The sequence below is a fragment of the Myxocyprinus asiaticus genome, chromosome 9, assembly GCF_019703515.2.
Source record: "Myxocyprinus asiaticus isolate MX2 ecotype Aquarium Trade chromosome 9, UBuf_Myxa_2, whole genome shotgun sequence".
NCBI lineage: Eukaryota > Metazoa > Chordata > Actinopteri > Cypriniformes > Catostomidae > Myxocyprinus > Myxocyprinus asiaticus.
Genome location: NC_059352.1, coordinates 27373208 through 27386482, shown reverse-complemented (window position 1 = coordinate 27386482; position 13275 = coordinate 27373208). Strand labels below are relative to the sequence as shown.

General features: G+C 36.2%; 1 protein-coding gene across 1 annotated transcript in view; it reads left to right on the top strand.

Annotated features, from left to right (window-relative positions):
* The window catches only part of LOC127446367 (tumor protein p63-regulated gene 1-like protein), a 50107-nt gene that overhangs the window by 12568 nt on the left and 24264 nt on the right, over positions 1-13275 (top strand). Inside the window, exon 4 of the mRNA XM_051707260.1 lies at positions 296-472. Within this exon, the coding sequence (XP_051563220.1) occupies positions 296-472 (177 nt within the window). The remainder of the gene's footprint in view (positions 1-295; positions 473-13275) is intronic.

The window sequence follows — 13275 nt, the reverse complement described above, 5'->3', positions numbered from 1 at the left end:
CTCCATTTTCACTTATTTACATATTTGTCTAATGACAAGATGAGAACGGGGACAATGTGAATGCAAAGAGGTCTTGTAATGTAAATCGAGCATTATTTTTGGATCACATTAGGTTGACTTTATATCGTCCCATTTTTCTCATATTAATTATTATTACTTTTTTGCGAGAAAAATACTTTGTGGAAAAGGGATTTAAGCTTTCAGGCAAGTACTATAAATACTGTAGTTTTACTCCTCCGAAAGAGGCTTGTCAAAGCCTGACTATATTTGTTTATTCCCTCTTTTTCATGTGCAGGATAGATCATTGGAACAATGAGAAAGAGCGTCTGGTGCTCATCACAGAGAATACCCTCCTTATCTGCAAGTATGATTTTGTCATGCTCAACTGTGAACAGATACAGAGGATTCCACTCAACTTCATCGACCGCATCTGCCACGGCACCTTCTGCTTTCCACAACGCTCCCTCCTGACGTGAGTAAAACCCTCTTTAAAAAAAAAAAAGTTAACAATTCATTCACTTCTAAAAAGCAGTCATTTCACTAATGTAACAAAATAGCTTTATTTGCCAGCAGTTCCTCATCACATGCACATCTGTTTTTCATAGTTTCTGCTCAACTGTGGACTTCAAAAACAAAAAATACATGCACATAAAAATTGCCATGCTTCACTGATTTTTATTTCACCACCTGTTGCCATGGGTATCACAGTCTTTAAATGTCAAGGTCTATTCCTAAGAAACAGCTCATCAGTTGCAGATTCCTCTTCACCTTTTGCATGTCATGCTAAATTTCCCGTCTAGCGGAAGGTCTGGGGTAATATACAGTGTGTGGAGAGGTGTTCTACAGATGACAACCTAATGGGAAACAGGGCTTGTCGAGAGTGAGAGATGGGCTCATGTTCTGCTTCAGTAAGTGCATTGTGGTAGATGACTTCAGGATAATTATGGTGACAGCCATAAGTAAACACAGGGAGAAGCCAGTGGTACCTTAAAGGGTTAGTTTATCCAAAAATGAAAATTTACTCACCCTCATGCCATCCCAGATGTGTATGACTTTCTTTCTTCTGCTGAACACACACTAAGATTTTTAGATGAATATCTCAGCTCTGTAGGTCTATACAATGCAATGAATGGTGTCCAGACCTTTCAAGCTCCAAAAAGGAGATAAAGTCAGCATAAAAGTAATCCATAAGACTCCAGTGGTTTAATTAATGTCTTCTGAAGCTATCCAGTTAGTTTTGGGTGAGAACAGACCAAAATATAACTCCTTTTTCATCTTGTTATTGCAGTCTCTAGTAAGGGTGTAACGGTTCACTCATCTCACAATTCAGTTTGGTTCACGATACTGAACTCACGGTTCGGTTTGTTTCACAATTCTTTAAATTAAGCCTGAATCAAGAAAAGTTAAGTTTGAAAGTTTTCCTTTTATTATTATTATTACCATACTTTATAGTCATATGCAAAACAGTTTGTTTCCTTAAAAATGTAGCTAAAAGTACTGTTCTTAAAAGTGCTAAATGATCCATCAGAGATGTACTGAGACTAAAAAATCAGCCCAGAACAGGGCAATGGTGCCACCAAATGGAAATATTAGCTAATAATTCTTTTTACTGAAAATACGGAATTATGTTAGATACATATGCTGCTTACACACTGTCAATGATTACAAACATTTAAAATATTTTAAATTACAATTTTATTTTTCTAAAATAGTATTGTCTCTGAATCTGATCTAAATATTCTTTTAAAAAATACATAGGCTATTTAATGGAAGTGCATGCTTATCCAGTTAAATAATAATAATTTACTGATGAAATCAAATTAGACATTACTGTGAAAGATTTATGTTCGTGGGCAATGGAGGAGTCAGGAGGCAGCGAACTATCCACGTGAGTATTTTTATTTACTCCTCAGGGTCACACAAAACTTTAACATAAATGGGCTCTTAGTGGCCAAACATAAACAAAAGAGTCTTGCCATTTCTCGCTACAATATGACATGCAGACAACACTATCCACTGTCACTTTCTCCCTCTCTGATGCTCTGGCAAGCCTTATCAGGTCTCCCTCCGCCATCACTATAAATGAGAGTCAGGTGTTAGAGTAATTACAGCCCAGGTGACGAGCCTTAACGCTCTCCCTCTCCTGCAGACAGACGCATGACCACACCCCCCCATGCCACAATGACATTTGACATTAGGATTATATTCCCCCATAGCATTATTATACATAATATTTAGCACTATATATAGTAGATTGATAGGGCACTCTCATTAAACCTCTGTAAACTTTAATTTTCTCTCACGCTGTCAGAGCGATCACTCTTGAACTTCAAACAGACATTCGATCCCTTGCACTGAAAAGGCGCGTCTCACTCCTGCTCCTGGTTTCACTTTCAGCCGAACTCATGGTACAAGTACAACACCTGTGGCTGCTAGTGTGCAATCGTATTTTAGAGCTTCTTGTGTCTAATGAAGCAATTTCCATGTGTATACCCACGCTACATAGGCATAGGACGTTGCGCGTATTGGAAAGAACAGACGCTAAAATAATTTTTTTTTTGGGAAAAAACATTCCCATCTCCACGATGCACATCGTCACATTTTTTAACCGTGATGCATCGTGCCACGATAAACCATTACACCCCTAGTCTCTAGGCATGATCATGATTTCAAGCTCGACTTTCTAGCGCTTGACGCATGCACAGAGCGCTAAATGGCGCTATAAGAAGTGTAATCGAGCTTGAAATCAGGATCACCAAGGAGACTGCTATCAAGATGTACAGTGAAAAAGGAGCGATTTTGGTCTGTTCTCACCCAAAACCAACTGGATCGCTTCAGAAGACATTGATTAAATCAATGGAGTCTTATGGATTACTTTTATGCTCTCTTTGTATCCTTTTTGGAGTTTTGGTCACCATTCACTTGCATTGTATGGTTCTACAAAGCTGAGATATTCTTCTAAAAATAGTTTGTATTTAGCAGAAGAAAGAAAGTCATACACATCTGGGATGGCATGAGGGTCAGTAAATGATGAGAGAGTTTTTATTTTTGGGTTAACTATCCGTTTAACTGCTTACTGTAAAATATTTCTGAATAATGGGTGGACACTTGGATGAAAAATAGTTGTTTATTGAAAGTCATTTGATGTATGTTTATTTTTTTAAGTTCTGTCTTAAAACTCTACATGGTGCAAGCTGATAGGTCCTTTGACATGTATCTGTCAGCCAATCAGCTCACGTACCCTCTCAGCCTAGTATTTAAATTGTTTTGCCTCAGTCATTTGCAGGTAAGCCTGTATCACTGCAACGCGCTAGGAGAGTTTTTGCACCGACCCTCTTCCTCCCCAGCTCCACTGTCTAGATCTACTTCAGTGGGATCACATGTATGTGTAATTGTGCAGCAGTATGTCTTACAAGCTTGATGCAGCATGCTTGTAAGACATTAGCCAATCTAGTCTGCCAAGACCAATGCAGATAACTTTTCACTGTCATGATAATATTTTAAAATTTATTCTGAAAGTTGTCATGACTGAAATATATATATTTATCAGAGCTATTGTACAGCACACTATCCTAAATTACTTATTGGACTGATGTATTGGCTGAAGTGCCCAGGTGTTCCAACTTGGATCCATAATCTTTAATATTCTCACTTTCCAACATTTTGAATCTTTGTGAATATTTTAGCCAATGGATTTTGCCTCCAATTCATTGCTGTACTTTTCTCCATCCTCAGTATGGCTCTTCAAGCCTTAAACAGACAAATGAGGAAAAGCAGAGACTATGAGTCATTTTTCTTAACTGTATTAGAGGTTTTTACAGGGTGATAATGCCCACAATGCAGCTCAGGATTTAACAAATGGCAGCAAAGGGGAAGGAGGCCAGAGCCTCTTTTCTTCTCTTAATTTTCGTGTGGAAGGATTATGTGAATGGAAATGGGATGTAAGGATGACTTTATAACACAGGGAGGGGAGAGCTGTCAGTGCGGCTCTTGTGTAACCGATTAGTGGTAGAAATGAATGTAGTCCTCTCATCCAAACCTTTTAAAGCTGGCTCAGAGTACACCAACCCAAGTAAAACTTGTAATTTGATTAATAAAATATAATGTGGCATGAAGTGCTTAAGAGAGGCAGGCCGTATTGGGCTGACTTTATCTCCCCACATTACATTCAATTGTAAATAAAACGCCACTGAAAACCACCCTAGAGTGCAGGATGAAAAAAGGCAAGCTTAAACCAAAGCCGCTCTTTCCTCCCTGTTTCCTCTTTTGCTTAATAATTTCTTTCTATCTCACATTTCATCACTCTTATTACTCAAGCTGTCTGTATTTCTCTCTTTTAAGCAAATTTCCACACAGTTTCTTATTTAAATTCATCATCTCACAAATCACAAACTCACTCAAGCTGTCTTGTACAATCGATTCCTTTGTCTTACTCCAATTGATGAGCCCTTCATTCTACTATGATCTTTTGTCACCTTAGTTGACTTTTGTTTTTCCCCGTACTAAGTGGCAGAGCTGAATACTTAAATTCTCACAAAGGCAAACCTTAGTAATTACTTAATATCAGGGGCCAGCATCACTCTGATGAATTATTGAGTCAGTGGAATGCCTCTGGTCTCCAAGTGAAGTACGATCCTCATGTCAGCATGTATTGTATAAATTGCAATGTCTCATTGTTATAGTGGCTTTCATTACTGCATTCTAAGGAAACTTTAAGTGTTACATGTTTGTGTGATTCACTATTACTTGTTGTCTTGAGGCATAAGAGGTTGACATTTAGGAATTATTTAGTGTCACTGTTTTATCAAGTGTAGGTATGACTTATATGTGCTCAGCAGTAGAGTAAGAGACAGCCTTTATTCATCAGTAGGCCTGCACAGAATCTGTAACCACGAAGTTCTACAGAGAGCTCGAGAGATTTCAGCAGAATTGGAACAGCCGTCATTCACAAGGTTCTGCTTATGTCATACCCCTTGTGTGTTTATAAAATACTTTGGATTTATAAGGATGTCCCGATACCGATACTGGTAGCTGAGTCGGGTCTGATACCGTGTTCAAAATATGTAGTGATGAGGGGCCTCCAGGACAGGTTTGAGAACCACTGCTTTAACACACTGGGCCACTCAGTTGATATGACCATTGAGTGGCAAAGAGACTTCCTGAGGTTAGAGTCAGCACACAAGTGTGGGTTATCTTTTGAACTATAGGTGGTGCTGTCTCCAAACTGCTATAGCATCAGGACATGATGTCTATGAGGCATACCAATTTTCTTTGAAATCCGACAATGTAGTAAAAAGATATATCATTTTTTAATATATTTCAGTATGGTGGAGAGTCAGTATGGCAGATATGGGGAAAACTGATATAGTAGAAATTTGCATGACCCAAGGAATCCACAGACACCAACCCCATGATTTTTGGACATGGGGTTAAAAAGTTATGAAAAAACAGCTATTTTTTCTATTTCTTGACCCATAGGTGGCGCTGCAACCAAATTTTGCATGTGCCCTCAGATCATGGTCCTCATGAAGTATACCAAGTTTTGTTTCGATATGACAAACCATTGCCGAGATACAGCTTTATATCCGGTTTTACATCAACCTCATTAACTTTGCGATCCCGTAACTTTAAATAAAGGCAAAAATCTAAATGCTTATGTATTCAATCTGTGTGGCTCAGTCTGGAGATTATTTTGAGACCTTGCTTGGCAGAATTGGGTGATGTTTGAAGGAATAGTAGTGAAAAACAAACATCATAATCCAATATGGCGGCTACTGTAATGGGAGGAGTTTTAATGTGTAGGGGTTCATTTGAATCATCAGGAGTAGAGTAATCAGATGCAAAAATAATTTTGTTTCTTGACCAAACGGTTCAAAAGATACGCACAAATGAAAAGTGAATTTTTGACATGGTGGTGCTGCTATAGAGTATGTCTGAGAGACCCCAAATTGGCATGGGGGCTATCCATGACCACCACTATAAGTGTGCCAGTTTTCATAATTTTCCTATGTACGATTCATAGGGCTGCCATAGACTCCAATCATGATGAAAATTAATTGTTATACTTTCATTTGATTAAAGGTGTTTAAATAAATACATTCATTAAACCATTTTGATGATACAATTTAAATAAACTGTTGATATGCAGTTCAGAAAAAAAAACTGGTATCAGACTTGGTATCGGCTAGTACCAAACAAATTTATCGGTACTCGTACTCTGTTTCAAAAAAATGGTATCGTGACGTCCCTACTTTGGAATATTTGATATTGCTCTTATAGTAGCTACCAATAAGAGTGTAGAAAGGATTAACATATTTTACCATATTTACATCCATTTCACTGAATTCCAAACATATTGCTAGTTATACTGCTTTTCATAAGTCATCAGCAGGCCCACCAACTTTGTAGAAATCTCCACATATTTCCACAGAATTGGAATGTCCTTCAATGACAAAGATCTGCATAACCCCCGCCCCTTTTGTGTTCAGTTATGAACTATTATGGCTAATTCGATTATGCTGTCAGCTATCAATAAGAGTGCAGTGTTCCTTGCTCTGTTTAACACATTTTAGCATATTTACGTTCATTCACGGAATTCTGTAGATTTTGCTCAGAAATCGGCACAGAAAATCTGAAGATTAAAGTTTACAATAGTGTATGCAGATTATATGTGGACTTTGTCATCTGTCACCACAGTGCTTAGTGATGATACTGCATTCTGTGAATATATTACTAAGAACTAGAGCTGTCAAAATTAACACGTTAACACGTGATTAATTAAAAGTGTTTAATGCATTCATATTTCTTAATCTCAACTAATGCATAATGAACCAGCAAAACACTGGTTGGAAGGGCGGAACCTTTGTAATGTGTCCGCCCGGAGTCATTACACTGACGGACTCACCACAAAAACACGCAGCAGTGATTCAGTGTCAGTGATAAAGTGACAGGGAAAGGAGCTCTTAATGCTATTTGATGTACAAAACAAGCCTTTATGGAATCTGTGACAGAAATCAAGAATTTTTCAGCCTAAGTGAGGCGCATATTAATTACCACAGAAGCACACCAAGTCTTAACTATAACCAAAATGCAGAATGAGACATTTTGCAAGCGCTTTTCATGTGGAGTGGAAAGCAGCGGTTGACGCTGACACCCTGATGCAAACCATGAACGTGACTTCAAAATTGCTATAACAAAGCAGATAGCCACAGTCTGCCAGCCGATTAATATTGTGGAGGATGAGAGTTTAAGAGATTTAATGCCCTTTGCAATGAATATGCAACCTATGTGGGGACTAGTTCTTTCAGTTAGTCAACTTCCACTTAGACATTGTGAAACATTTAATGTTACTTGAATTGGTGCTATTTTAGTGCATTTCTATCTTTATACTGTGGAAGGCTTTGTTTGGAAAATGTTAATAAAGCATTATATAAGGGCTGGGCGATATGGCCAAAAATATCATCACAATATTCTTTTTCATATTGTTCAATATCAATATTTATCACAATATACATTCACATTTGCATTTTTTTTTTTTTTATTGTTTAATTAAGAAAAAACAAATAGTATGAAAAAAATCGTAAACATTCAAAATAGTCTATACAAAGCTGCATTGGGGGGCCCAGAGACAGCCAAAGCAGTAGTGTCTGAGGGATCTTCTACCAAAATATAAAAACGTTTTATAAAGTTTATCAATCAAGTGCAGTTGGATATGAATGTTAACAGATCATCTGTTCATTTTGAATCATAATGACAGCATATAATTTTTACATTCAAATTATTTTTATTTTTCGTTACATTCAGATAGCAAGTAGGGGGGCATAGAAGCCCTTCTGACTGAGGAATGATACTGTATGGGGGTTCAGGGGTATCCCCTGAGAGAAAATTTAGACAATGTTAAAGTCTGAATGGGCCATTTTTATATTTTCATTAAAGTGAGAAAGTAGTACAAACTAGTAATTTTATTGTCTTTCCTTGTGTTGCCAGAGATGATGACATCTGATTAATTTCACAAAATTAGAACAGAAATCCATTTATTTATTATTAAAAGCTTGCAACTGTCATCATGATGTCTTGCGGTCCGTATGGAATCAATCCAGAGTCTGGACCCAGACTGCAGTGACTGGCGTAGCCTAATCATTAGCAAGGCAGCCAACGTTAGCAACTTCGTACTGTCAGAGAAAGCCAAAATGCTTGCGTTTTTTAGCGACACGCACCTGATCATCTAAATGTAGAACACATGCTTTATATGAAAACTACTCAAAAGCTTATCATTGATATTGTGGATTTTAAATATCGAGATCGTTTTATCGCCCAGCCCTACATTGTATTGTTACATATTTTTGGGGTTTCTTTTCTAAGAAGGAAATAAATGCATTTTGACTGAAAAAGTATATTTTGAGTAAAATTTTTCCGCTTTAAAAATCTGCGATTAATCGTAATTAAATACAAAAAAAATTATGTGATTAATCACGATTTAAAAAAATATTTATTGACTGACAGCACTACAAAGAACAAGAGAGATAAATAATAAGGGGAGATTTTCCCTTTTCTGTTTCTAATTTACAAGCTTGGGCAGCATTGTGTTCAAATTTGGAAAAAAAGATGTGGCAATATAACTGCTGCTTCTCCTCCTGGGGCATTGGATGATTTCTCATATTATCCAGGGAAACAAATAATTTTAATAATAATCAAATGTATTTACAGCCATACAATGCAATGGTTACCCATGACCAAGCTATTTCATGGGTTATATTAAGGGTTAATGGTGCTTTAGACCTAGTGTGGTGCAAAAAGAGTTTGCTGTGGCTGTATAAAGGAGTATGCAGTGTTTTCAAAAAGTACTTCTCTCCCAGACTGTCTAGACAAGGTAATTACCCATCTACCCTGCACATCACTCATGTGTACTCAGTAACTGGTGCTGACGAGCATTTTTTTATGGAATGTTTCTATAAAAATATATTCAGTAAATTGAGTGTAAAGAGGATGTTTATGTAACATCAAAATGTGTCAGGCTTGGAGGCAGTGTTTTCAGCATTTGCCAAATCTAAACACTGAGATTGGAATAAGCAATTTAGCAAGAACATTTTTAAAGAACATTAGATGAAAGGCAAAGTGATGACAATATATTTCCATAGAGACCTAGAAGAGATATGTTTATATTTATATCAGTTTTTTTTTTATAAATATATACAATTTATAGTTAAATTGTTACTTTTTACTGTACTTATTTGACAGCTGTGTCACTGCCTGCTTTCTCATAAAGACCAGCATTAATTATTGTGAAGTTGGTGAATTGTGGTGAATTACAGTATCAAAAATGACATTAAATTAGGAAATACACTAAAGGAGGTGAGAAAATGCTGTCATATGAATTGTAAAGTGTTTTTGTTCTATCTCTGAACTCATCCACCACATAACATAATTGAGTACTTGATTTGACAAGTGTGTTTTAACAAGGTTCAAATCATGCAAACCTGCATGCACGTTTATTTCACAAAAAGCATTTCCACATTTGGCCAACAGAGGGCATAATTTCACACATTTACACCATCAATGCACCGCATCCACTTACATGCCCACCTATAGCTGCACTGTAACCAAAAAACACCTTGAACACATTAGACCAACCTGATTAAGAGCGACACTGTTGATAGTTCCTGGATTGTATTGAGCTTTTTTCAGATTCTGTAGACCATGCAATCGATCTGTACTGTTTCTATCAAATGGTGTGGGTGGGGTAGAGAGTGCACAAAACCAACTAGAACAGTTTTGCGGCATTCAGTGTGGTTGACTTCCTGGGAGGGATTAGCTAAAGTTTACAATGGGATTTGTTAACCATTTCTTAACTATGTGTCAACATGCTTGTGCTTGTCAGGTCTTTCACTGTATTGACTGTGTCCACTGTGCTCATGTAGATTGATGTGTCAGCATTGTTTGGACTTCAGAGATTTCATGCTTGTTTGTTATTGTCAAAAACGTAGCACTTTCAATCTCTAAATCTTGTGAGAGGTTTATATTGAGCGATCCAATTTATGCTCATTGAAATAAAATAGATTTTTATTTTCTATTTCATTGCCTATATTGCACAGGATCATGATGGCGTACGTATTAATTCCTTGGTATTTACTGTATTTTCATGAATCTTTACCTCCTAAAGTGAATTAGTCTCTGGAATAGGACCCCACCTTGAATTTTTTCCTCTCACTCTCCTCTCTAACTCCCTCTCAATCTCTCTCTCACTTTTACTTAGGGCTGGGCGATACAGATAATAAAATTATATCTCAAGATTTTTAATTATATATAGATCAATATATATTATACTGTATATGGATCAATTAATTATTTGGTCTGAAATGTCAGAGTAACCATAATTTCAACCAAACAGCCATTGTGGCAAGTAGATTCTGAATGTTTAATACACAAAATAAAACACAGTAAAAACCTATTTAAATGTAATAAAATCATGTTTTAATAGTGTTTTTCACTAAATGAGCACCAGGAAAATTTATATTTAAACATTTATAATACATTTATAAGCACAATTATAACTATGTATAGTAATAAACAGCAATATTTACTTATGTACAGTTTACTAAAACATTGTAATATATGAAAAAAAAAGACACACAGACCTCCATGAACATTTTTTGAGTGATTATGTGAATGAATCATTGAATCAGAGTTTTGAATCGGTTCACCTAAATCCGTTTGACTTTGCACTGATTCACATAAAAGAATGGAACCTACCAACTTGCTGTTTTTTCCACTGAATCAATTAAAACAAATCACAGTTAGGCCATTAAAACATCTCTTTCTTGACACTCTCATACTAGCAAATCGCAAGACAAGGAAGGATAGCAAAACCAGTCTAATGATACCCTGTTTAGGAAACTTAATGTCCAATTAAAAAGCACATTAAAATCATGATATTTAGCATTTAATTTAAATTATAATTCTATATTATATTATTTATTTTTAAATCATAACTGAATATATTGTCATTATTCAATATATTGGCCAGCCCTACTCTTACAGTGACTTTTTTTTTCCTTTTTTTTTTTTTTTTGAGTGAGGTTTCCATAAAAAAGGAAACATTTCCCATGCAGACATTGCTAGTAAATTTAACATACCATAATTTCAAGTAAAGGCTATACACAATTCTTGGTGGCTTTAATTAGAATTTCTCAAGTAGAGTTTACTTTGCAATACTATCAAGTAAATTGTACGCACTTTTTGTTTGTACATTTTATTCAAGCAATGAATTAAGCCATGCTTTTAAAAGTGTACTGGCATTTCAATGTTTTTTTTAACATACTTAATCATGTACAACATGACACATGGAAGCCTTCCACAGGGAAGCTTAATGAATGATTTGTTGTCTAATAAACAACATCACCTTTCTATAATGATATTAGAAACAAGATTCAGAGCTGCACACACAGACCTGAACACTTGGTGCGTAAAACACGAAGACGGTAACAACTGATGAATTTTTTGATCATGAACAGGTAATTTTGAAAACGAACTTCAGACATCACAAAACAAGAAGTTACCAACCATAACAACAAAATCAACAATGAAATTGGTGTAAATCAACTTGCAAACAGTGAAACTATGCAAGCTCATTAATTATTCAAGCCCAGTGCATGCTAGGAACACCAGCTTTGGAAGTTAACTCAAATTTACTTATTTTATTTACCTGTGAAATTTACTCAAAGTAGCAAATATGACAATGTTTTCTCCTTTAGGATTCATACATAATGACGCATTGTAAAGATAAACTAATATTTACTTATAAGCTAGAGCATTAATTTTTACATGTTTGAATTGTAGGATTTACTTAATATTTTCAAGTTCACACTTAACATAACTTATTCAATGCAGAAAGTACTTAATCTTTTCTTCTATATTTACTTCACCACAAAAGATTTTCAGTGTACTCCGAAAATTTGTGTATGACTTGGATGTATTTAATTTTCCCTGTCCATCAGTTATTCAGTTCTACTCAGTGAAAGACTGGCTCGTGGATGACCCGCCACAGAGAGGTGTAAAAATTGCAGAGCTGCTCAATCGTACAACCTAATGAGCAATCTGGGGATTCGTTTGTTAGTTCTGGCACTTTGCGAACCACTTGCCCTGTCAGCTGTAGCAGGCCTCTGATATTCATCTAGTGTGTTGACTTACCAGTCCTCAGCCATACAAAGTGCAGCAGACCGCTACAGGAATTTCAAGACACTGCACCAAAGCTTAGCTAAGAATACCCAACTGAAATGACCAGCATTGCTGGAGCATGGGATATTAAGTTAAGCACAATTTACAGCATTTGTGGCATAATTTTGATTTATCACAAAAATGTATTTTGACCTGTCCCTCCTTTTCTCAAAAAAAACAAATCTGGGTAACAGATTTTAGGAACCCCTATTCACTTCTATTGTAAGTTCCCAATTTATAACCTTGTTTTTTTTTTGTTTTTTTTTTAAGTTGTGGTAATCAACATTATGCCACAAATGCTGTTGATGAGCTTAACTTGTATTAAACCCGGAAAATTCCATTAATAAAGTAAACCAGCAAGTCTTCCTTTGGCAACCAGCATCACCAGAAAAATCGTACTGGGGTGCGTTTCTCAAAAGCGTTGTTAGCCAACCATGGTCGCAAGTTCCATCGTTACCAACATACTTAAACGATTTGGTGTTTCCTGAAAGCATAGTTCCAACAAACATTCGCAAACAGCATCGAAATTTGTGTGGTTGGAATTACAGCTCTTTTACCTGTGGTTAGAAGCATGGTTCCTTGTTAGTTTGCTGTGTGGACATCATTTCACTTTCAGGATTCTATATATTTTATACCATATAAATCTTTAATTCTGTCAACACTTTGACCACGTTTACATGTATTTAAGAAAATGGCTCATTTAGGCGTTTTGCAGAAAGCGTTGTTCTGAAACATCATGTAAACACTAATGCAGCAATTAAAGGAATTAAAAGCTTTTAAGAGAAAGCGCTTTAACACATACGGTTTCAGTCGAAGAACACAGCTTTTATGTGTTATGTTAACAAATAAGTGCCTTGTGCGTATGTGCTCAAGTGCGTTGGGGGAACCCCGAAGTTTGATGTAGAGGGAAACCCATCGATTGCAGCATATGTATCTACACAGTGCATGCAGCTTTCCTATCTTCATTAGCTTTCTCACATTAAACGGCTTTCTGGTGTACGTGTAAATGAGCTTATATTATTTAATGTTCAAGTTATTACTCCACCCCCTGCGTAACGTCAT